Source organism: Protopterus annectens, chromosome 8.part0 (genome assembly GCF_019279795.1).
Source record: "Protopterus annectens isolate FY-2018-M chromosome 8.part0, PAN1.0, whole genome shotgun sequence".
Classification (NCBI taxonomy): domain Eukaryota; kingdom Metazoa; phylum Chordata; order Ceratodontiformes; family Protopteridae; genus Protopterus; species Protopterus annectens.
Genome location: NC_056741.1, coordinates 1489657010 through 1489684783, shown reverse-complemented (window position 1 = coordinate 1489684783; position 27774 = coordinate 1489657010). Strand labels below are relative to the sequence as shown.

Below are 27774 nucleotides of genomic sequence, written 5' to 3'. Positions count from 1 at the left end.
TTTATATAATTTGCAGGGGATGTGGGGGCACAGCCCCCCACATGGGAGGAGTGCAGGGAGGCTTGCTCCCCCTTCAAAAACATAAAAATAGGTTGTATTCTAGGTAAGTAGAAAAGTACTTTCATTATTTTCAGGTAAAGCATTGTTAGGCGAAAAGTGCTTCTTGTATAATGTAGTAGTTGTGGAAATGATAGGTTATTTTAAGTGACAGATGTGTATTTCTCCAAAGTTTTTACACATGTGCAAGACTATTGGATTGAATGTGTTTGTTTCATTGATTATGACGTTTGATTTTGTGAATGTTTGTCCTTCTAAACGTTCATCATCGCGTTCTTCTGAGTTTCAATCATGCGTAGATTTGGTAAAGTGATAGGGATTCTTGTATACAACCTATGTAACTGTTATTTTTAATTGAAACTGTTTGTAAATTACTTAGCCTGTGTCAAGGTTGTCTAAATAATGGTACCATTGGCTCATGAATGAAACTGACTGCAAATGATGTCCATGATGTTGTATAATGTTTTATTTTTTTGTCCTCGGGCCTCTTCTGAGAAAAGGCACTACTCATTTGGACTTTCCCAGTAAACAACTGCCAGTAAATAAATATATTGATATTGCCACTTGTTCTTCATATTTCTGCTTAGCAGATTTGATTGCATTTTTATTTTCCTTACAGCTGTGTTTTTACCCTCCCATTAATCTTATAAATAAATTATTCCACTGGGGAAGCATCAAACATAGGTTTTCATTGTGCTTTCCTTTGCTGTACTTATTTAAAGTAATTTTACATGGTTCTAACAGCTTGGAGCAGCATGCTTGACCGTTTCTATTAGATAGGTCTGTTCAGTTGGTAGCATCCTTGGTGTCTCTGAATTCCTGAACATTGAAGTTTTTATAATCAATACTGGAGGTTTCAGAAAAAGCCAGTCTAACATTTGATTTGAGACTGTACATGATCAGAAATGTCCATTGGCTGAAGTGTTTCAAGATTTGTAATCAAGTCAGGGGTGTTCATCAGACCTCAATCCAAAATATTTATTCTCTCTTGTAGGAAAGGAGATTAACTAAATGAAGTTATTGGTGCACATGAGATGCAGGAACACAGCTTAGCAGTGTGATTCACATGAGTAATTTTCCCAGACTACATGTGCCTAAATAAAGTCTCCCAGGATTACTTTAAGGAAGCACTAGTGTATCTGCAATAGCTTTGTAAGCAAGCACACTACCAGTTTTATAGTAGGAACGTTATCAAATTATAAAGATCTATAAGCAAAGTCTATATTGAAGAATTCAGAAAAAATAACTGACCATCAATAAACTGTTGAAGAGATTCAACGCATTTATGTGCAGAGGTTGAAGGATGACAACACTTGTATTTAATGCAGTCAGGATGGATGACCTGTGAAACATTGCTACTTCAGTGTTTGCAATGAATTTATATTTACATAAGGAGATTCAATTATTTTACATAATCATTTTTTATTTAATATTCTTGTTTTTACATAATAGTCCACCTAGTTTAGATCCTGCCCTACTGCAGGATGCCCTTTCCCTAACATGTACTACAGTTATCTGAAAGTTGCTTGCTTCCCTTTTAGCTTAGATAGAGTTTAGCAGATGCAAAGACTGCAATGTCAATAGCTTCTCAGGAAGTAATAACTTATAGCCCTTTACTGAATCATTATTGAATCTGTTAAAATACCTGACCTTAATGAATTCATAGTCTGAAATTTTTGGTGACAGAAAGTTGACTCAGAATGATTTTGACCACCTTATTCAGGTAGGTGTTTGTAATTTTTTTGACAGATTAATTTACAGTCCTCAAGTGAACTGCTTTAAGATCATTAGTGCTAGCATGAATAATAACACAACGTTATATTGTCAGATCTCTTAGTAATCATTCTAAGACAACATTGAATTTACACATTTTAACCCACCTACATATTTACTTACTGTCTACTCCACACCTTGGAAGCAAAAAATATTGTCCATTTATGATAATGGTAGGTTTATTTACTGTATTAAATAGACCAGCAGGAAGTTTGTACAGCGGATACTATGCTTCAAAACCTGGCTAATACCTGTTTACATATTAGGTTGCAAAACTTACCACCCACATACAATCTTGTAAAGTCTAAGAGCTGTTTAACAGAGCAGTATATCGCAACATAAAATAAAATAAAATTAGGCTAAGAGTATTTGTGCCTTTTACAAAAGCAAACATGTGAGCAGTCAAAGCTAATTATACTAGCTTTCAGCTGTAGTAAAATGCAAACACAGGGATAGTCCTTTACTGGGAAAAGTTGGAATATCTGTTTTATTTATTTATTTCAAAAATGTTAACCAAGGTAAAATACTTATCCCAAAATGACCAATTTCAGTCTCACCCAGAACAGAACATGAGAAAAGGATAAGTGATTCAGATTATCATAGCAAGATGACTGCACAATTAACAGACGGCCATGATATATAATTATAAGCAAGGCCACACAGTTTGTAAGGATTATTCACAATGATTATATACAAATATTTACAAGTCAACATATTGTTAATAGCTAGTAGGAGTGTAAGGAGCAGTGACAGAGACTGAGATACAAATGAAAATGGAAGTTGGAGATTATTGGTTTTTGGCAGGAGATATACTACAATAGGAAAGGCGGCTTAGGTGAGAGGGTGAGAAGGGTGGCACTGCCATTGGCACTGGGTAAGTTGTGGTTTGTACAGATGTTGTACTTTTAGCTGTGCTCAGAAGTTTGTGTAGGAAGCTGTGGGAGGATTTGCATTCCTAGAGTTTGTGACCTAATACAGAGCAACATTGGTTGATGCACTGACGTTCTATGAGGGAGCTATGTGGCTCTGGCTTCTGAGGCTATAGTTGGTGCTTGTCTAATAAGTTTGGCTGCTAAGAGTGAAAGAATTTGGTTATTTAGTAATCTGAATAGTTGTCATCTTTATAGCTGGTCATTTTTTTTTGTCTTACTGGAAGCCATTTGACCCATTGTGGTGTTTTCAATGCCTTGCATTGGAGTTCTTGATTTGAAAAACATGTTTTATATAAAGATACACAATAGCTTAGCTTGAGTCGGGTAAAGGAGGCAACTACCCCATGCACAAAGTGCTGGGGACACACAATTGTCCAATATTGATCACTCTTTAGTGTATACCAGCTTGTAAAAGTCAGTATTCCATTTGTGGTTAAACCTGAGATTGAAGAAAGTGGGCAGAACATAACAATCACTGAAAGATTAAGAGGGTGTATGGTCTAAACTATAGTCACTTCTTGCTACATAGTATGTAGAAAGAAAGAAAGTACTAAATCCCCTATTTTAGCTTGAATCAAAGTTTTCTTGTAACTATTCAATGTCCAACTTGCCACAGTTTATAACTTGAGAAAACAGATATAATCTACTTTCCTGGACCTGTCCTACATAGGTGTGCATATACTGAGAAATTTTCTCTTTTTTGTAGCCTCTTTTAATTCAACAGATAGTGCTGGGGAACAGTAGCTGTCAGTATGGTGGAACATCAGGCTTTGCAGTGCTGACAGCCTTGTACAGGATAGTTAGTAGGGACAGGAGGAGGTTAGTAGAATCAGGTGTGGGGTGGTGTAGAGGAAAGTTGTTGGCATGAGACATTAAAGTGGGCACTGTGTATTATACCGCTGAAGTGTACTTTGTAAAATAGATTGATTTTACAACCTCATTAGTACACTGTTGTGAATATCAGGTGACCAACATAAGGCACCTGCCTTGTAAGATGGCACTGAATGCAGATGCCAGGTTGGTTGGGGACCTTTGTAGTGAATATTATACACTAACTGTCACTGGCAGGTTTAAGGGTGTTGCTTCATTCACTGTTCAGGTGTGTAAAGTGTAGGTAGAGATTTGGACTACTAGCAGGCTTGAGGAATGTGGGCAGGACACACCATTCACTGAAAGATAAAGAGGATGAGACACACATGGTGGACAATGATTGTTCACAAGTCTCAGGGGATGCAGAAGGCTGCAATATAAAGAAACAAGCAAGTGATTCTGATAAGTGACAAAGGTGAAGGAGGCAGGCAGGTGTGTCTAATCAGTAAAATGTGGGGAGAGGGTGGCGGCTCAGAACTTTGATCAATGGCAGGATAGAAGATTGGCAGGAAGGGAAACTTGATCTTGTGCATTTCACTAGGATGAGGAATCTACTGGCTGCAGGCTTGTTGAGGGTGCAATGGTTGCTGTTAAGCTGTTAGGAAGGGGCCACCAGCACTGATCATTGTTGTCACATGGAAGGATGGTCCTAGGATGGCTTTAGCTTATATCTGATATCTGGGTTATGGTCATGGTAATTTGATCAGTGGCAGCCTGGAAGGCATGCAGTTTTCAACATTTCTTTATTCATTTTTGCCACAATATTTAAAATTGAAATATAGTGTTTGTGTAGCCTTTCTGATAAAAATAATCTGAAATGTCTTCTTGAATTTGTTAAGGTCTGTATTAATGCCTCCTTGGTTTTATAATTTTATAATAGTATAGTTTTGATGTCAGAAGAACTATAGTTTTATTCTCAAAACATTTAGTTATTTTTCTCTTTCTTATTTGAAAATACTACAAAACATAACTTACCATAACATTTTAGAGCTACCACTTTGCCAGATGTACAGCTGTACCTTGGAAAAGGAAGAAAAGGAAACACAACTATTAGATCCTTAAGAAATGAAAGATGAATGCACATGCAACTTTTATTTAACCTTCAAATATAAATAGGCCCAGCCTAAACAATACTGGGGGCAGTGTCCCATATTTCAACAGAGTCTTCTGACAGAATTTAGAGCAGAAGCATACATTAGCCAAACAGAATGAGACAATGAACTCTTAAATCAAAACTATTAATTTAAAGACTGCACTAAACATTAATGTTAGACACTTACATATAATTCTTGTTAAACAGACTGTTTCTCAATGTTACTGTTTGGCAAGCCATAAAAGGTGGTATCGCTTGTCCTTAATGTCGGATGACATTCATGACAATGAGAGAAACACAATACATGAATGTTAAATGTGGTGCTGTTACAATATACAAAGTATCTTTAAATAAGACTTGAGTACTTGGAGAGTGTTGGAGTACCTAGATGTTTAAGAAGCAATTCCACAGGGATAGGCTCTTCCCTGAACAACTAGGCAGTAAAGGCATAAGGCAGATAAAGCAATGGTCCATTCAGGGAATACAAACAAGGAAGAGAAAGACAGAAACTGTCAGCAGGATCGAAGAAATGAAGTAAAGCAGCAAGAGGATAAGAGGGTATTTCAAAGAAACGATTACGCTGGAATAGACAATAAGGATGTTACAGAAGGACTGAGATTGACTGAGACTGAAGTGAGGACTTCATCAGGGGACAGAATTAATGGCAACATGCTTGGGATAGGAAGAAATATACAAGCAGCCAAGGAGGAGAGGATGGTAGAAGAAAACGGGGCACAAGGAAACATCTCAGTGAACAAAAGAGAAGAAAGCAAATAAAAGGTCAATGGTCGGCAGGAGTTCAAAGAATCCTGGATGACAGACATGAAAGAGACAAGAACCAAGTAAACAGGAAATGGAAGACCATAGCAGATAGAGTTAAGGTGATACTCAGCAATACCAGCAACATGAGGAGGAGGAGGAGGATAAGAGAGTCTGGAAGCACTAGCAATAGGGAATGAGACTGTTGTAATTTGGTTAACAGAGATGACTGTTAGAGATAGGAGAGAAAGGGACATGGTAGTTGTTGAGATCATTGTGTTTGAGGAGAGAGTACACAAGAATGCAGCTGGGAGGCATATATATGTAAGGGAAACGTTCAGGGTGGGGATGAGAAGATGGGAGGATGTGGGAAGGAGAATGTAGATGAAAAGGTAGGGCATAATGGGAAAGTTAGTAAGAAATTAATGGCATTCATTCCTGCAAAAACATTGCACACAGTGAACAAGAGAAGTTGGTAGCATCTATATCATAACCAACAGCTTAGGTTGTCGAATCCAAAATCATCGACACCTAAGCACTGAAAGCTAAAAACAGTGAATGGCCAAATCATCAAATTCTTTCCTAGGGAAAGAATTCACTTGGCCGTCCGCAAACAAAATTAACAAACACATTCAAACAAAGGGGGGGGGGGTTGCCCCCCACCCCCCCATGTGTGCCTAACTAAATATACCAACTCCAACATCCCTCTGCATTGAGGAAAGGGCAAATCCTTGAGAACAGCCACATGAATTCTTTCCCGAGGAAAGAATTCGATGATGTGAACATTCGCTATTTTAAGCGTTCAGTGCTTAGGTGTCGATGAATACACATTCGACAACCTAAGCTATCGACAAATCAATTGGGAACCAGTTGGTACAATGGTAACCTTTGCAAGGTGCCAAGAGCAAGTTAAGGAGATAGGGAGCTAGAAGTAGAATTAAAGGATAGGCGGGAAAAGTAGTAGTCATGTGCTTTCCATCCATAGTGGCGGAATGGGTCACCTATTCATGGACTGCAGAGCTAAGGAAACATTCTTTTTGAAACATTTGACTAAAAAAAGGTTCAGACCAAAGGTAATGACTTGGAACATAAACAAGAGAAACATTACCTTGTTCTCTGTAAGGTACACAGTACCTTACAGTCCAGGTAGAATCACTTAAGCTATCAGATGTAGAAGACTCTCTCCCTGACACCCTCCATGTGGAAGGAATAAAGACATCTTGTTAAAGTTTCCAGTAGTTTATTCAGTTAAGTAGGTAGATGGGTGAGTGTTCTTGTTCTCTGTAAGGGGGGGATGAGGTGAGAAATCTACAAATCAGGCCTCTGAGTAATAGTGAGAATGCAACAGCGTGGTTCACACTGGTCATGCAAGAAGGGCCAGAACCATAAATTCCAGGTCTGAGATTACAGAAGAACAAAATGTGGGTAAGTAAAGGGCTCATAAACTGAAGTCTGGGATTGTGGAATGACAACAAAGTAATGGAAGAATTATGAAATTCCTATAAAGGACTAGTTCTGAGAGATATGAATGAAAAGGTTAAGGAGGTTTATCAAGAAAAGATTAAACCAGTCTCAATCCCTAGGGAGATTAAATAGTCATAAAAGAAAAGGAAAAAAATACGTACGTCTGAGAAACAAAGGGGTATCAGTGGATGAGTTAAGCTGGAGTAAAGCAACAAACTGTATTAGAAAGGCAAAGGAGGAAATAAAGGCAATATTAGCAACAGCTATTAAGGCAAAAAGGAAGGCTTTCCTCAAGTAAGTAATGGAAAGGAAGAAGGCAAGGAAATACAACAGTGAAATAGTTTGTGAGGGACAGGCAAACAAGCTGAGGAGTAGAATAAGTTCTAGTCCTGGGAAAGAGAGAAAGTGAGAGAGGCAGGGAGACATATAAGCCAGAGACAGAGACAAATAGATATTAACACGAAGAATCAGCAGCTTTTGAGAATCTTTGCAATAAAACAATTATTTTCTCACACAACCAAGCAATCATCATTATTTTGTAGCTATTTATGTATTGCTAACCATCTTGCTTCTATGCAAAATGTGAAATAATTATACAAAGAATCTACTGTTTCTGGTTTGCCTTCCTGATTTAGTTATAACAAAAAGTATACCTGAATTCAAAGATCATTTAGTGATCTGTTTTGGGAATATTCAACTCTTACTATCAACAGAGTATAGAAATGTATTATTAGATAATAATGCTTTTACTGCATAATCTTTTAATACTAACAAGCTCATGAATATGACTGAGTAAACAAATCCTGTCTTGTTGTAGGTTAGCGCTCGGGTCTGTAAATGAAGAAATAATCAATAAAAGGAACAGCTGGACCCAAGCGTTAGCAGGTGCTGGTACTTCAAAAATATAAAATCCAACAAGAACGATATAAGACAGATGTATTAAAAACCACTATTTATTCCAGAAGATAAGCGCTTTCGCATTGCTGCTTCATCAGATCTCAAACAATTATACATAATATGCTTCACATTAAATACTCTAGGAATTAAATCAGCACTTCAACAAACTATTGAAATCCATTAGCATTTTAAAAGGGAAATGCTCTCATTAACTTTTCTAAAAACAAAAGGCTATTAAACATAACTTATGAATATATGATCCACACAGCAAATGTGTGTTGATTAAACATGTATGCTGAAATGTAAATTCTAAAAGTAATGGAGCAGTATTTATGATAAATATAAAAAACTGTTTATGCAAACTAAAATGATCATGTAGAAAGTTCAAAATACACAGTTAAAACATCTATACTAATTAGCTCATACATGTTAAAAAGTTGTATAAATAAAAATGCATGTATGAAAAGATCACATTAGAGCAGCTCAACAAAAGATCTAGATTATATAATATTATTAAAATTATGCAGGAAAAGACTTTATATGCATATAAAATGATACAATAAACTGCACATACTACACAGGGGATAGAAATATACGAACCAAGTCAATAAATAATGGATTACAGATGAAGATGGTAATGCAAAAGAGAAAAAGTAGACATATCCTATGCTGTCCATTTATTTAACATTTCTCCTCTGCTTCAATTTTGGTCTGATTGAGGCCCTTTCATTTAAGCCAGAGCCTCTATCAGCCTTCAGTGTCATTATCCACTCTGTTTCTCTCCCTTCAGTGTATGTTCTGATGTCACCACCTCTGGGGTTGGGATGTATCACTTCCAACACTTTAAAATAAAACTTATGTTGTGAATTTGTCACAGTAATATGTTTGGCCAAAGCATTATGTAAGCTACCCTTTCTCATATGGTAAATATGCTCTCTCATTCTGTCTCTGAGTGGACGGTTGGTTTTCCCAACATAGAATGAGGAGCATAATTGACATTGTGCCACATAGACAACATGTGGTGTCATGCAATCTGCTGTGACAGAAGTGTAATAATGCTTATGGCTATCTGGATGGAGGAAACCAGGTGTGCTGTCTATATAGCAACAAAAGTTGCAATGTCCACATTGTTTCTTATAACCATCTCTCGTGTTGGTATGGGTGTTTGTGGTGTAACAAAGCCTCCTTTTTAAATTGTTCTTATTCCTGTATGCAAATCTAGGTTGGTCTCCGACTATATTTTTAATATCATCGTCTACATGCAAAATGTCCCAATGTTTGCCAAATAATTCTCTTAGTAAAAGATGATCAGATGAAAAATAGGTACAAAACCTCGGGTATTGTGTAGCATTTGTGTTCGAAACTCTCGAAAGGGTTGAATCATGTGGTCCAAAGAATGGTATACCTGTACTAGATCTTAATTCAGATGCGTCACTGAGCTGTCTACTGATCTCTTTGTTACTGTAGCCCCTGGAGGAAAGTCTATTCCTTAAATCATTCAACTCTATTTCAAACCCAGACCCCGTAGGATTGAGTCTGGATGCTCTGATGGCTTGACCTCTCATAATGTTCTTAAATACTTGAGGTGGATGCATACTTGATCTAAGCAGGAGATTATTACTATGACAACTTTTGCGAAAAACTCCTGTGTTAATAATATTGCCATCAAGCCTCTCTATATATATGTCAAGGAATTCTATCCTGTATTGTGATTGATTCATTGTAAATTTAAGACAGGTAGTCAGGGCATTCATAGTGGTGTGCATTAACTCTAGTTGCTCCAAGGTACCTCTCCACAAGATAAAAAGATCATCGACGAAGCGTCGATAGAAAACAACATGCTGTTCAAACAACTCCTCTTTAAATAAAATATGCTCTTCCCAATGAGCCAAATACATATTGGCGTAGCTATTGGCACATGGTGTGCCCATAGCTACGCCATCTTTCTGCCTGTAAACGCACTCATGAATATGACTAACATGTTAACATGGCTGCAGAATTTCAAACATAGCTTCAAACAGTTGAATAAATCCCAATGCATTGTATTCATCAAAATAAAGAATTAGAATTTAATTGAAATGCTGTTACGAGCATTTGCATGTTTCCTGGTTATCACATTCTCTTGTGACTCTGACCAGTAGAAATGAAACCCACAGATCCTCTTTATCATATATGCCTACCACAGCATATTCTTTACATGTGAAACTGCCCTTTTAGTCACATAGCCTCAAAGCTCAGAAGCCAAAACAACCAGATGCTCCCACAAAATTCACTACTTTCCTAGGATTATGGAGGTTATAATGTCTAGACTCAAACGGCAGCACATTCCAAACTAGTTAAACTTGCTGGTCAGAAGAGAAATGATGTTTGTTCAAGTGTCTCCTGACACTAGTCATTCACTTGGATCATTTCTAGAGCAGTCTTCTATCAGCTTTTATTTAAATCATCTGTAACCTAGTATATCTTGTATAAATCAGTGTAGGAGTTCAACATTTTTTCCATCTATATAGTTGTCAGTGGTTCAGCTGTTACTTTTTAGTGAGATTTATCTAGTATGTTAGCACCCTCGATGGGTTTCCTAATGTCTTTTACTGATATTTTCCTCTCTTCCTTATAAACTATTAGTGGAATTTACTTTTAGTTTTTTTTTTTCTTTAGAAAAGGAATTGCCAGAGGATTTACATCTCTGTTTGGTTGTATGTTAAACCAAGGTCCCATCTGCTTGAGCTGGTGGCAGCACAAGTGGATGCAAATGATCCCACAACACTATTAAAAAGAGTAGAAGTTTCCTGATACCATGGTCAAATTTCCTCAGTAATAAAAATACCACTAGGGGCTCCCCTGAAAAGAGGCTACTAGTCTAGTGGGACTAACCTGGTCAAAAAAGGATAAATAAACAAAACAACAAAAATATTTATGTAAAGCTGGGAATCATACTTCCCATCTTTTTTTTTAATTTATTCAGTTAAAAATAAACTTTAGATGCATTGTTATATCTTCCGTTCCATGCATGCTTGACATTTTTAGTTTTAAGAATATATATTCAAAATGAAATATAACAAATACAAAAATATACAAAGATAATATAAAAGGAAAGAAAATGTATTAAAATATATATAATATACAATATATATGCGTAAAATATAGCATTGTGTGTGTGTTTGTGTGTGTGTGTGTGTGTGTGTGTGTGTGTGTGTGTGTGTGTGTGTGTGTGTGTGTGTGTGTGTGTGTGTGCATGGGTCTACTTCTATTTATCAATAAACAGAAAGTCAAACCCACTTTAGTGAAAGTACACTTAAACGAAAGTGCACTTTCGCGAACACCGATTCACTGAGTTGGGAAAAAAAACCACACTAAAAACACAAGCCCCCTGCATCCCCCATGTGGGTGGCTGTGCCCACCACTTGCTACTTTGAGATTGCACTACTGTGGGAAAAAGGCTATATTTCCTTATCCTCATTGTACCATGATTCTGTGAATCGGTGTTCATGAAAGTGCACTTTCGTTTAAGTGCACTTTCGCTAAAGTGGGTTCGGCTTACTGTTTTTCAAAAAAGTTTTTTCAATAAACAGAAGTAGACCATATATATATATATATATATATATATATATATATATATATATATATATATATATATATATATGTATGGATTCCTATTACAAGAACGAAAGTTCACTACTTTGAACTTGTAATAGGAAGCCTCACTTTTGCGAAAGTTCACTTTAACAAAAGTGAACCTTTGTGTAAGTGCACTTCTCTGAAAACACTGCAGCACAGTGGAGGACATAAAAAACAAGCTATGTCCTCCACTATGGTGCGATAGCCATGGACCTTAGGGTTAGGGCACGGGTTAGGGTAAGGGGATAGTTAGTAAAGCTATCCAATAACCCTAACCCATGACCTAACCCTAAGGTTCGTGACTATCGCACCATAGTGGAGGACATTGCTATGTCCTTCACTGCGCTGCAGTCATCATGGACCTTAGGGTTAGGGCACGGGTCATAGTAAGGGGATAGCCCGTAGGGCTATCCCCTTATTATGACCTGTGCCCTAATCCTAAGGTCCGTGAGTACTGCACGGAAGTTCAGTACAACACCCGTTCGTTGTACTGAACTTCGCATAAGTGCACTTTTGATTAAGTGCACTTTCGCTGCAGTGAGCATTCCATGCACTATTTCAAATTAGTGAAAATTCGATCTAGTGTATGGAACCCATATATATATATATATATATATATATATATATATATATATATAAAATAAAAATTAAATAATGTATGTTCAGAATGAAATGTATATACAAATACTCTACCGCAACATGTTAAACTATTATTTTTTACAGTAAAAATATCAGACAAGAGCTATTTCAAGCCAATAAAGGTTTTACTTATTGCATTAGGACTTCTTTCCTTGTAGCTTTTATTTCATGCATTTGATTATTTCAATTTAACTTTATGTAGTATGTAAAGTTTAAAGTTTATTCCTTTATTACAGTTTTTACTGGACATACCATTAACCAGAGCCCATTGACAGACAAGAGTTTTCAGAGAAAATGATCCACAGACACTATGACAAGCAAGTAATAATAACTGACCACATGGGCAGTATTAGGTAATTTTGGCCTGTGTAGAGACATTAAGAGGCCCCAAACCTCAGGTTTAAATATCTGGCATTCCCTAATATTGCCAGTCTTGAACTGGCTAACCATTGAATGGCTGAACATTGAACAATAATCATCGAAAGTTCTCTCAGCGAACTTTAATTTCATTGACAGAGTAAGTAACTGCTTCTCCAACACTTCCCTGTTTTACACATGGAAGTATCTAAACCCCCTTTTCTCCACTCTTGTGCAGTCTCAGAGTTACTATATATAGTAAGGGGGTATGGGGGGCAAAGCCCCTTACCTTGGTGGGTTTGAAACACTTCCTTGTATGAGAAGAGGAATTGTTGGACAAGTAGTTACTTACCCTGTTAATGGAATGAAAGTTTGGTGAGACTTTAGCTGTTCAATGGTTAGCCCATTTAATGGCTGAACATAGAGCCATTAATTCCACCCAGTACAACTTCCTGTTTTCATAGGTGTCTCAAGAGCACTGTCTAGTTACGTGACTTGATCAAAGTCACACAGTAGGCAACCTCAGATCAAGAGAATCAAACTCAGGACTTTAGGATAAAGCTTATTGTTCATCTCATAGCCCTAATTTAGGGAATTAAACTGCTTCACCAGTAGTTATGAATGATGCTGTGAAAGGAATGAGCAGGGTCTTGTGATAAGCACGCAAATATTCCGCTGTACTTAAAGACATCTTTTTAACCAAAGGTATGTTCTGCACACTATTACGTTTGTTCAAATTTCTGCTGCATACCATTTTCTTTTGCAGTTTCATGTGCATTTAACGTTTTTGTTAGATATCTCACTTTCAGAGGAAACAAACTAGTCATAACTTTTATGAATGGATACGCGTTATCTAATCTTCTGAACATCAACCAGTCACTACAGAAACATGATCTTAAAAATCAGTTAAAGGAAAACTTCACCTTAGAACTCAAAAAACATACCCCCAGATTCAATAAACTTCCATGCAGGAATATGAAAAACAATCGAAAACAGCAAAACTGGAAAACACAAAACTGTAGTGGTATATCCAAAAGGCTTGAGAATACAGACACCAGATTAGCGCTTTCATTCACATTTATTTCTTTGCAAAAAACGAAACTTCCGACTCTCCACGTTACATAAAAACTTTTTTTATTAATTGAAACAGACAAAACGGTAAGCGCTTTCACGTATACTACTATACGCTTCTTCAGACAATTTAATGTGAAAAGCAACTGCTTATTTATAGGGAGGCATAGCCCAAGATAATTCAATAAAATTAATTAATTAATCAATTAACTGAGAATTTAATCACAGTGATCCATTCCAGATAAAATTCTCTTAAAGATATAATGCTGATTAGATGTAAGACTTTCATTTAGCCGAACAGTATACATAGAGTAGTAAGAATTATTATATAAAATAGCAATTTAAAAATATATACATATTCCTTTCCTATAAAATACATTTATGAATTCATGTTTATCATGGGTAATAATCACCAAGAACTTTTCATATGATTATTCCTGAAACATTAATGTTAAACATGAAATGCAATTGTAGTAATATATAAATATATAAATATATAAATATAAATATAAATAACGAAATAAATAAATAAATAGATTAATTTAAATTAATAAATATATAGACATATAAATATATAAATATAATCATATAATAAATAGGTAGACATGCCTATAAAAAGTATAACTTGTAAGAATATAAAAAATGATGATAAAAATAATAGAAATATATTTATTTAATATCATAAACACATGAAAAATATGCATGTGCTCAGTCAAGGAAGGACTTTAAGATTATAATATCCAAAAAACATCAGTGGTATCTAACTATATTATAAATATAAAAATGTAAAAAGTTCAGTCCAGTATCTAACTGTGATAATGAGGCATTAAAAGGTAAACTTCTAAAAATCTGTCTAAACACAAAGAGCATCCAAGAGCATAAAACAACTAATACATGCTATGACCTTGAATGTTTAAATAAATGGTAAGTAGGATTTATAACATAGTGTATATAAATTTGGATAGACATCTAAACTACTCTATTGTCTACGATTATTAAGGAAAGGTTTTATGGTGACATAATTATTTAAACCAGGATGACAGTGACCTCTAAGCTTCAGAATCCAACGTAGTTCAATCAACTCAAGCAGATTTATATAGTCACCTCCCCTGACCGTAATCCCCACTATCTGCAACACTCTGAAAACAAAGAAATGTGATGGATTACTTATTACATGTTTGGCTAAGGCATTTAACTCATTTTTCTTTTTTATGTCGTATTGATGGTTGTATATTCTATTCTTGAGTTTCCGTTTAGTGAGTCCTACATAGAATGCATTACAGCATTCACATGTAGCCAAATAAATTAATCCTGTAGTGTCGCATGTGGCTCTAAATCTCGGTTTAAAACTATAATTAAACTCAGGATGTTGAAAAATTTGGTGCTTACTAATAAACTTACAATAATTACAGTGTTGACAGGGGTACGTTCCAAAAGAATCATTAAGAGGCTGTTGGTTTAACGTTAACTTAGGTGTTCTGTCACATAGTAGAGATTTTAAATTCCTATTACTCCTATAAACAATATGTGGAGTATTGCCTACTATCTTCTTTGTGGGTTCATCTAATAATAAAACCTTCCAGTTATTTAGTAATATTTTCTTTATGTTCATAAAATCATTGGTATAGGTCGTAATGAAAGATACTTGGTCGTTGTAATTATACCTGTCATTTTTAAAAGAGGATGAACCAAAATTACAGTTTGTTTCAATATGTGTCAAACTTTCAAGTGGTAAAACTTCATTTCTGACTTCCATTACTAAATCAAGGTCATACCCTCTTTCTAAAAACATCTCTACCATTTTAGCAGCTTCCATATCCAAGTCTTCTTTATTCATGCAAATCTTACTTATCCTTGTAAATTGGCTTTTTAATATACCTTTAAATATGTGGCGCGGATGCATACTATCGTATTTCAAGATAGTATTTCTCCAGCATTCTTTTTTAAATAATGTAGTTATTAATTTGCCTCTCCTAATGTTTATGCTAACATCCAAGAAGTTTACAGAACAATATGAAGTTTCAATTGAAAACCTCAGGAACGTAGTGGTTGTCTCTAAATAGTCTTTAAAAGTACAAAATTCCTCAACTGAGCCATCCCACACAATTAATATGTCATCTACAAACCGTTTATAAATCAAAACTTTTTGAAATAGAATGTGTTTAAAAACAAAATTCGTCTCCCAATGATGCACAACTAAGTTAGCATATGTGTTTGCACAGGGGGTCCCCATGGCAACGCCGCAAGTTTGTAAGAAAAGGTGACCCCCGAATGCAAACACATTGTTATTAAGTACTAAGTCCAGTAATTGGCAGACTAAAATGTTAGTATTTCCACTTATAGTCTGGTTATGTTGTAATAATTCACGTATAGCATCTATCCCTATATCATTTGGGATTGATGTAAAAAGACTTTGGACATCCATTGTAATTAGAAGGTGTTTATTTTGTTTAAATTCAATATTCAAAGATTGTAGGTATTCAATAAGTTGATATGTATCTTTAAGGATTGTGGGGATGGCTTCCACTATCGGTCTTAAGGTTTTTTCTAAATAGTTAGATACATTCTCTGTGATCCATTTTGCCCCTGACACTATTGGCCTCATTGGTGGGGGTGAAACTCCCTTATGTAATTTCGGCAATCCTTTAATTACAGGAACTAATGGATTATCAATGGAAAAATAATCATATAAACTGTTTGATATTTGATAGCACATAAGCATATCATATAAGTCCGCTTGAACGGTTTTAATAATTTGATTCAATCTCATGTTATCAATTAAAAAATATGTAGTGTCGGTTTTCAGCATATCATTCATTAATGTATCATAGTCAGCAGCATCAAAAACGGCTATGCCTCCACCTTTATCTACTGGTCTAAAGGTTAATGAGTAGTCGTTGCTAAGGTTAGATAACGATTTCATAATATCACTTGTCATATTATAAAACATACATTTCTTCCTTCCATTATAAAAATAATCATAGAACTCAGTTTCACATAGCTTAATAAAAGAGTCTATATGCGCTGGCATAACTGGTGTAAACGAACTCTTCTTCTTAAAGGCGGGAATGTTAGATGCAGTTTTGGCAACATTACTATCATCTTTAGTAAAAAGCAATTTTAGACAAACAGAGCGTGCAAAAAAACGCAAATCAATTAAAATGTCTGATAATTTGCTTCCCCGAGAGGGAATGAATGAAAGGCCTTTATTTAACAAGTCAATGTCACTGGTGTTCAAAACGTGACTAGATAAATTAAAGTAAAGTGCTCTTACTGCCTCATTCTTCTGGTTTGATATGTGTTCATTTCGCCCGATAACTTCCTTTTTCTGCTTTCCCAGCTGTTCCTTCTTCCTTTCACAAACGACGACTTTCGTATCGGTAAAGGTAAAAAAGGAGCATTGTCATCGCGTCTTTTACTGATAGCCCCTGTATTATATTGGAACAATTTGGCTGCTTTATTAGCTTCCTGATTTGGAAGCGGCGTCGACATTGCTCCTGTAGCAGTTACTGAAGCAAAAGTCTCTGGCGGCGTAGTGAATGTTTCTGCTGACGTATCTTTGTCAGCACCAGATGCAGTCGTTTGTGGTCCAATAGGAGGAGGTGCTGTAGACGCTGTTAGCGTGCGGTCTAGGGGCGAAGGTATCAAAGGTATGTTCTGCACACTATTACGTTTGTTCAAATTTCTGCTGCATACCATTTTCTTTTGCAGTTTCATGTGCATTTAACGTTTTTGTTAGATATCTCACTTTCAGAGGAAACAAACTAGTCATAACTTTTATGAATGGATACGCGTTATCTAATCTTCTGAACATCAACCAGTCACTACAGAAACATGATCTTAAAAATCAGTTAAAGGAAAACTTCACCTTAGAACTCAAAAAACATACCCCCGGGTTCAATAAACTTCCATGCAGGAATATGAAAAACAATCGAAAACAGCAAAACTGGAAAACACAAAACTGTAATGGTATATCCAAAAGGCTTGAGAATACAGACACCAGATTAGCGCTTTCATTCACATTTATTTCTTTGTGAACTTCTTCAGAAATAGTAACACTCCACTCACTTCCTTTTTTATACAAACCTAATTAATCACATGCTTCATGATGTCATAAAATATGATTAATTAATTTTCTTAAAAAACACTTGAAATAAAATCGACTATAATATCAAATATATATGTCTTAATACATCAAACAAAAAACAAAGTTTTTCTTAAAAAAATATATATATATATATATATATATATATATATATATATATATATATATATATATAGATATACAAATAATCAAAATTTCAAAATGTAATACTGTTTCATTTGTAAGAAACACTTCAAATTAATTGTTTCATTTAACCCAGGACAAAATCTGCTCCTAGATTTAGCTGCCAAAGAGATTCTTTAGATTATAAAAGAACTTTAACATCACCAATGAAAGCCCCTGATGGAACACAATCCATAACAGAGAAAATAAATTTCTTAAAATCATGACAAACCAAAGAATGTTTAGCCAAAGCATTGACAGAATATTTTTTCTTTATGGCTAAAAGATGTTCACTAATCCTTTTTCTAAGGCATCTTGTAGTCATACCTATATAGAAACTGGGGCATGTAGAACATTGGGCAATATAAACCACCTTGTCAGTACTACATGTATAATAACTTTAAGACCAATATGTTTTTTGTAAATGTGAAATATATACAGAAGAAGAATTACTTATAAACCTGCACTGTCTGCAGGCATTGCATGCATAGGTACCCTTAGCTAGAATTCTCGGACCTATATTGTCATCTCTTAATTTACTTGTCCATTCTAACACATTTTTAATATTTTTTTGTTTTTTTAAAAACAAATTTGGGTCTTTCACCTATAACTTTTATCAATTCCTGATTTCCTAACAAAATCTTCCAATTGTCTACAGTTATCTTTTTTATAGACCACATTTCATTTGTAATAGGCAAAACAAAAGCACAAGAAAATTCCTTATAAAGACCACTAACTCTTCCATTGAGAATGTTGGTAGTTGTCTCAGAATTGGATAAATGGAAGGACAAAATGGGGGAAGCTTTATCTTTTCTAAGTGTTACCACTTCATTAGCAATGGTTTGTAACCATGCTGAATCATAACCCCTGGATATAAAAAAAAAATTTATTACTTCCAATTCTTGAAAAAAGGTAACATCTTGTGAAGTAAGCCTACTAAGCCTAATGAGTTGTCCTTTTACTACTCCTTTTTTCATGTGAAATGGGTGTAAACTTGTTCTATGTAAATATTGGTTTGCAAATGTAGCTTTTCTAAAAATTCTACTGATAAATTGCTTCGAAATTGTGTCATAAGTTACATGCAGATCCAGGAAATTTAAACTCTCCCCATATTCTCCTATGGTGAACCTAAGAAACATGGTAGTACTATTTAAGTATACTACAAATTTTTCAAAATTTTCAAAAGTAGCATGCCAAAGAAAAAATAAATCGTCTATGTATCGACGACAGAATAAAATGTTATCTCCAAATATATTATTATTGTTATCAAGGAACTTATTTTCCCAATTGGCCATCACAAGATTGGCATATGCCGGAGCTACCTTAGCTCCCATTGCCACTCTAGCAATTTGTTTGTAGAATAACTTATTAAAAGTAAAAAAGTTATTATCGAGTACAAACTCCATCAAAGTACAAGTTGTATTAATTTTAGTGGTACTAAAGATATTATTATTCGTTAAATAATCTCTCAAAAATTCAACACCTATTTCTTGATCTGTACATGTATATAAGGACACTACATGTAAGGAAACAAAACAAAAAGACTTCCCTGCACAATCAAAATCCCGTAATAGTTCTAATAAATGCCAAGAATCTCTAAGATGGTATTTAGATGCTTGCATAACAAGGTTAAGAAAATAATCTAACCAAATCGAAATAGGCTCAGTTTTGGAATTATGTGCCGAAATAATAGGTCTAAAAGGGGGGTTCTGGCTATCTTTTTCTATTTTAGGAATACCAAAAAGATGAGCCATCTGGGGATGCGGAACTGTTAAATAAGTATAACTCTGATGATCTAATTCTTCCTGACAAAACATATCAAATAAACAGATGTCTATTTTAACAAAACTTTGTAAGATGTAACTCATTTCCACTTTTTTGTATGTTTTGTCATCAGTCAACAAATCTTGCATAGACTTGTTATAAGCATCCACATTCATTATTACTATTTTACCACCCTTGTCGGCTTTCATAACTCTTACTTTCCTGTTTCACTAAGAGTCTTGAAAGCTTCTAATTCAGCAGCTTCCAAATTAGTGGCATCCATATTATGGTTTATGGCTCTGAATCCTGCCTCACAAATGTTTTGAAACACCTGCAACGTACCCATAAGTGGTGGATTAAAGGTACTTGTTTTTTAGGACCTGTGTTGAAGTCCTGATGATGAATGTCATGCAGAATATATCTTAAATTCAGTTTTCTTAAAGTTAGCCTGAAATCAACCAAAGTTCTAGCAGTATTAAAGGAATTCCCAGGAATAAACGAGAAACCCTTCTTCAAAACTTGTATAGTGGGCTGGGAAAGTACCAGACTTGATAAATTATGGATCTGGATATTATAATCTGAAACTACCACTTTTTCCTGCCCCTGGTCTTTCCTTTCCCCTTGTTTTGGGCTACTTTGGACCAAGTAGGTCCTCTTTTGTTCCCCTGCTTGTCGACCAAAAAAGGAACACCATTGTTTGAAACACTGGCCGCTTCATTGTTACATGAATTACCAGCTTCATTATTATTATTCTGCATATTGACCCTTACACCATCAGTTACCATTCCACTGTTATTGTCTGTGAAAGAAACAGAAGAACCATTGTTGACATCATTGCTGTTACAATTAGATGTAGAAGAAATATTTTTTCTGTTATCTGTTTCTGCATTATTCATATTGTTTTCAATGATAATATCTATATTGTTTTTCACAGAATAAGCAGTTTTATTAGCATAAGCTACAATATCTCATTTAAGCTTTTTTTGTTTTCTTGCCACTATAGTGGCCCTCTGCCTATCTGCTTTTGCTGCAATTCCGCAATATAAATTGCTGAAGGAAGAAAAACAAGGAAAATTCTTAATTTTCTTGTCTAAATCATTCATTTTGTTTTTCACTTCCTCAATTTGTTTAACATAATGCTCTATTAATGCTTCATAAGTTGAATACCAAAATTATCAAACATATCCACAAGTTTGTGATATAAACTATCACCAACATTGACACAATTGGGAAATTTATTAGTTCTTAAACCTTGCGGAACACATTTCCTTTTTACACATTCAGTTAAATAACTTATTTCAATGTCCAACATTACATACTTCAAAGTAATTTTTTCAAGTTCGTATATAGTCTGTTTACAAGTTTTTTGCTCAAAAAAAGAGCCAGAAGCTGTTTCTTCACTTACGCTACTGTTTGTCTCTATTTGGACTATCTCAGCAAAAGGATTGTTCTTAATTTGAAAATATAATCCAAAACGCCATTCGTACTTGCTGTCGGCTCTTCAGCCCACGTCTTGTTGACTTGAATGTCCATTATAGCGTTATTAGTCTTCCGACTTTGCCCGGAAGCATGTTGTCCCTCTAAGGATCCACCGCTACCGATAACTGTACCTTCAAATCCCTTTTGAATTGCAGTGGTAATGACGCTCGTAATTTGCTCAGAAAAAAGAGCAGAACTGTCCGGAACTGAATGAGTGGATAAATTTAAAAGTGTGTCCTGTGACATACTTAGAAGCCAAAGATGAACCACAAATAGGACAATAAACTTCAGAACTTGAAAACCAATTGAAAACAGCAAAACTGGAAAACACAAAACTGTAGTGGTATATCCAAAAGGCTTGAAAATATGGACACCAGATTAACGCTTTCATTCACATTTATTTCTTTGTGAACTTCTTCAGAAATAGTAACACTCCACTCACTTCTTTTTTTATACAAACCTAATTAATCACATACTTCATGATATCATAAAATATGATTAATTAATTTTCTTAAAAAACACTTGAAATAAAATCGACTAGAATATCAAATATATATATATGTCTTAATACATCAAACAAAAAAACTAAGTTTTTCTTAAAAAAAAAAAAAAAAAAATATATATATATATATATATATATATATATATATATATATATATATATATACAAATAATCAAAATTTTGAAATTTGATACTGTTTCATTTGTAAGAAACACTTCAAATTAATTGTTTCATTTAACCCAGGAGCAAATAGATATTAACACGAAGAATCAGCAGCTTTGGAGAATCTTTGCAATAAAACAATTCTTTTCTCAGACAATCAAGTAATCATCATTATTTTGTAGCTATTTATGTATTACTAACCATCTTGCTTCTATGGGAAATGTGAAATAATTATACAAAGAATCTATTGTTTCTGGTTTGCCTTCCTAATTTAGTTATAACAAAAATTATACCTGAATTCAAAGATCATTTAGTGATCTGTTTTGGGAATATTCAACTCTTACTATCAACAGAGTATAGAAATGTATTATTAGATAATAATGCTTTTACTGCATAATCTTTTAATGCTAACAAGCTCATGAATATGACTAACATGTTAACATGGCTGCAGAATTTCAAACATAGCTTCAAACAGTTGAATAAATCCCAATGCATCGTATTCATCAAAATCAAGAATTAGAATTTAACTGAAATGCTGTTACGAGCATTTGCATGTTCCCTGGTTATTACATTCTCTTGTGACTCTGACCAGTACAAATGAAACCCACGGATCCTCTTTATCATATATGCCTACCACAGCGGTTCTACCTGACATAGTCGAAACCACACAACACCGACAACCACATCACCGACACCACATATTCGACAGTCCATAAACACGAAACCACACATAACCGACAACGAAATAACCGACGGTACACAAACACGAAACCCCATACACTGCACACACCACAATAACAATTAAAAACAAAACACATCCCCATTCCACAAACCACACACACAACACAAGCACACCAAAATCCTTACAAGCCCACACTAAACCTTACCCTAACCCTAAGGTCCGTCACTATCGCACACTTACCTACCCGCTCCTAACCCTAACTCACTTAACCGCCTATCGCTCCTAACCCTAACTCACTTAACCCACCCCTATCGCTCCCTAACCCTAACTCACTTAACCCACCCCTATCGCTCCCTAACCCTAACTCACTTAACCCACCCCTATCCCCACAGACCGTCAATCTCCACACTTACCTGCCTCGCACCCTAACGTCCGTCACTACCGCATACTCACACAGCCTTTCCCCATGTCGGCATCCTCGGCGTTGGTGTTGTCATCCGTCGTGTCGGTCTTCTGCATTGTCGATGTTCTGCCACTCGCGATTCGCGTCGGTCTTCTTCGTTTTCGATCTTCTGGAGCTCCGAATTCCGCTGTCGGTCTTCTGCGCTGTCGACGAAGTCAGGTAGAACCACCACAGCATATTCTTTACATGTGAAACTGCCCTTTTAGTCACATAGCCTCACAGCTCAGAAGCCAAAACAACCAGGTGCTCCCACAAAATTCACTACTTTCCTAGGATTCTGGAGGTTATAATGTCTAGACTCAAATGGCAGCACATTCCAAACTAGTTAAATTTGCTGGTCAGAAGAGAAATGATGTTTGTTCAAGTGTCTCCTGACACTAGTCATTCACTTGGATCATTTCTAGAGCAGTCTTCTATCAGCTTTTATTTAAATCATCTGTAACCTAGTATATCTTGTATAAATCAGTGTAGGAGTTCAACATTTTTTCCATCTATATAGTTGTCAGTGGTTCAGCTGTTACTTTTTAGTGAGATTTATCTAGTATGTTAGCACCCTCGATGGGTTTCCTAATGTCTTTTACTGATATTTTCCTCTCTTCCTTATAAACTATTAGTGGAATTTACTTTTAGTTTTTTTTTCTTTAGAAAAGGAATTGCCAGAGGATTTACATCTCTGTTTGGTTGTATGTTAAACCAAGGTCCCATCTGCTTGAGCTGGGGGCAGCACAAGTGGATGCAAATGATCCCACAACACTATTAAAAAGAGTAGAAGTTTCCTGATACCATGGTCAAATTTCCTCAGTAATAAAAATACCACTAGGGGCTCCCCTGAAAAGAGGCTACTAGTCTAGTGGGACTAACCTGGTCAAAAAAGGATAAATAAACAAAACAACAAAAATATTTATGTAAAGCTGGGAATCATACTTCCCATCTTTTTTTAAATTTATTCAGTTAAAAATAAACTTTAGATGCATTGTTATATCTTCCGTTCCATGCATGCTTGATATTTTAATTTTAAGAATATATATTCAAAATGAAATATAACAAATACAAAAATATACAAAGATAATATAAAAGGAAAGAAAATGTATTAAAATATATATAATATACAATATATATGCATAAAATATAGCATTGTGTGTGTGTGTGTGTGTGTGTGTGTGTGTGTGTGTGTGTGTGTGTGTGTGTGTGTGTGTGTGTGTGTGTGTGTGGGTCTACTTCTATTTATCGATAAACAGAAAGCCAAACCCACTTTAGTGAAAGTGCACTTAAACGAAAGTGCACTTTCGCGAACACCGATTCACTGAGTTGGGAAAAAAAACCCACACTAAAAACACAAGCCCCTGCATCCCCCATGTGGGTGGCTGTGCCCCCCACTTGCTACTCTGAGATTGTACTACTGTGGGAAAAAGGCTATATTTCCTTATCCCCATTGTACAATGATTCTGTGAACCGGTGTTCATGAAAGTGCACTTTCGTTTAAGTGCACTTTCGCTAAAGTGGGTTCAGCTTACTATTTTTCAAAAAAGTGTTTTTTCAATAAACAGAAGTAGACCATATATATATATATATATATATATATATATATATATATATATATATATATGTATACAAATAATCAAAATTTCGAAATTTGATACTGTTTCATTTGTAAGAAACACTTCAAATTAATTGTTTCATTTAACCCAGGAGCAAATAGATATTAACACGAAGAATCAGCAGCTTTGGAGAATCTTTGCAATAAAACAATTCTTTTCTCAGACAATCAAGTAATCATCATTATTTTGTAGCTATTTATGTATTACTAACCATCTTGCTTCTATGGGAAATGTGAAATAATTATACAAAGAATCTATTATTTCTGGTTTGCCTTCCTGATTTAGTTATAACAAAAATTATACCTGAATTCAAAGATCATTTAGTGATCTGTTTTGGGAATATTCAACTCTTACTATCAACAGAGTATAGAAATGTATTATTAGATAATAATGCTTTTACTGCATAATCTTTTAATGCTAACAAGCTCATGAATATGACTAACATGTTAACATGGCTGCAGAATTTCAAACATAGCTTCAAACAGTTGAATAAATCCCAATGCATCGTATTCATCAAAATCAAGAATTAGAATTTAATTGAAATGCTGTTACGAGCATTTGCATGTTCCCTGGTTATCACATTCTCTTGTGACTCTGACCAGTACAAATGAAACCCACGGATCCTCTTTATCATATATGCCTACCACAGCATATTCTTTACATGTGAAACTGCCCTTTTAGTCACATAGCCTCACAGCTCAGAAGCCAAAACAACCAGGTGCTCCCACAAAATGCACTACTTTCCTAGGAATCTGGAGGTTATAATGTCTAGACTCAAATGGCAGCACATTCCAAACTAGTTAAATTTGCTGGTCAGAAGAGAAATGATGTTTGTTCAAGTGTCTCCTGACACTAGTCATTCACTTGGATCATTTCTAGAGCAGTCTTCTATCAGCTTTTATTTAAATCATCTGTAACCTAGTATATCTTGTATAAATCAGTGTAGGAGTTCAACATTTTTTCCATCTATATAGTTGTCAGTGGTTCAGCTGTTACTTTTTAGTGAGATTTATCTAGTATGTTAGCACCCTCGATGGGTTTCCTAATGTCTTTTACTGATATTTTCCTCTCTTCCTTATAAACTATTAGTGGAATTTACTTTTAGTTTTTTTTTTCTTTAGAAAAGGAATTGCCAGAGGATTTACATCTCTGTTTGGTTGTATGTTAAACCAAGGTCCCATCTGCTTGAGCTGGTGGCAGCACAAGTGGATGCAAATGATCCCACAACACTATTAAAAAGAGTAGAAGTTTCCTGATACCATGGTCAAATTTCCTCAGTAATAAAAATACCACTAGGGGCTCCCCTGAAAAGAGGCTACTAGCCTAGTGGGTCTAACCTGGTCAAAAAAGGATAAATAAACAAAACAACAAAAATATTTATGTAAAGCTGGGAATCATACTTCCCATCTTTTTTTAAATTTATTCAGTTAAAAATAAACTTTAGATGCATTGTTATATCTTCCGTTCCATGCATGCTTGATATTTTAATTTTAAGAATATATATTCAAAATGAAATATAACAAATACAAAAATATACAAAGATAATTTAAAAGGAAAGAAAATGTATTAAAATATATATAATATACAATATATATGCATAAAATATAGCATTGTGTGTGTGTGTGTGTGTGTGTGTGTGTGTGTGTGTGTGTGTGTGTGTGTGTGTGTGTGTGTGTGTGTGTGGGTCTACTTCTATTTATCGATAAACAGAAAGCCAAACCCACTTTAGTGAAAGTGCACTTTCGCGAACACCGATTCACTGAGTTGGGAAAAAAAACCCACACTAAAAACACAAGCCCCTGCATCCCCCATGTGGGTGGCTGTGCCCCCCACTTGCTACTCAGAGATTGTACTACTGTGGGAAAAAGGCTATATTTCCTTATCCCCATTGTACAATGATTCTGTGAACCGGTGTTCATGAAAGTGCACTTTCGTTTAAGTGCACTTTCGCTAAAGTGGGTTCAGCTTACTATTTTTCAAAAAAGTGTTTTTTCAATAAACAGAAGTAGACCATATATATATATATATATATATATATATATATATATATATATATATATGTATATGTATATATATCTATGGATTCCTATTGCAAGAACCAAAGTTCACTACTTTGAACTTGTAACAGGAAGCCTCACTTCTGCGAAAGTTCACTTTAACGAAAGTGAACCTTTGTGTAAGTGTACTTCACCAAAAACACCGCAGCACAGTGGAGGACATAAAAAATAAGCTATGTCCTCCACTATGGTGAGATAGTCATGGACCTTAGGGTTAGGGCACGGGTTAGGGTAAGGGGATAGTTAGTAAAGCTATCCAATAACCCTAACCCATGCCCTAACCCTAAGGTTCGTGACTATTGCACCATAGTGGAGGACATTGCTATGTTCTTCACTCTGCTGCAGTCATCATGGACCTTAGGGTTAGGGCACAGGTCATAGTAAGGGGATCAGTACAACACCCGTTCATTGTACTGATCGTTGCATAAGTGCACTTTTGATTAAGTGCACTTTTGCTGCAGTGGCATTCCATGCACTATTTTGAATTAGTGAAAATTCGATCTAGTGTATGGAACCCAGATATATATATATATATATATATATATATATATATATATATATATATATATATATATATATATATATGTGTGTGTATAAAATAAAAATTTAATAATGTATGTTCAGAATGAAATGTATATGCAAATACTATACCGCAACATGTTAAACTATTATTTTTTACAGTAAAAATTTCAGACAAGAACTATTTCAAGCCAATAAAAGTTTTACTTATTGCATTATGACTTCTTTCCTTGTAGCTTTTATTTCATGCATTTGATTATTTCAATTTAACTTTATGTAGTATGAAAAGTTTAAAGTTTATTCCTTTATTACAGTTTTTACTGGACATATATATATATATATATATATATATATATATATATATATATATATATATATATATATATATATATATATATATATATATATATATATACATACACAGAGAGAGAGAGAGAGAGAGAGATAAATTCATATCCAGATATATGCATATATACATATATATATATATATATATATATATATATATATATATAGAATGGTTAATTGTTTAATTAATGCATACACAAACACACACATATATATATATATATATATATATATATATATATATATATATGTTGGTTTACTATTGAAATGTCGAACGGCACTACATCGACTGTACTATAGTCGAACACAGAAGTTCGAAAATAGTAATGTCGACGTCAAAAAAACAATCTAGGAATGGTTTTAACATGGGTTGAGGTAGGTGTTCAGTATTATTCAGAACTAC

The 27774-nt window shown here is 34.8% G+C and overlaps 1 protein-coding gene across 1 annotated transcript in view; it reads right to left on the bottom strand.

Moving 5' to 3' along the window:
* TMPRSS5 (transmembrane serine protease 5) overlaps positions 1-27774 on the bottom strand; it is an 819938-nt gene that overhangs the window by 442156 nt on the left and 350008 nt on the right. The window contains exon 6 of the mRNA XM_044081066.1: positions 4608-4651. Within this exon, the coding sequence (XP_043937001.1) occupies positions 4608-4651 (44 nt within the window). The remainder of the gene's footprint in view (positions 1-4607; positions 4652-27774) is intronic.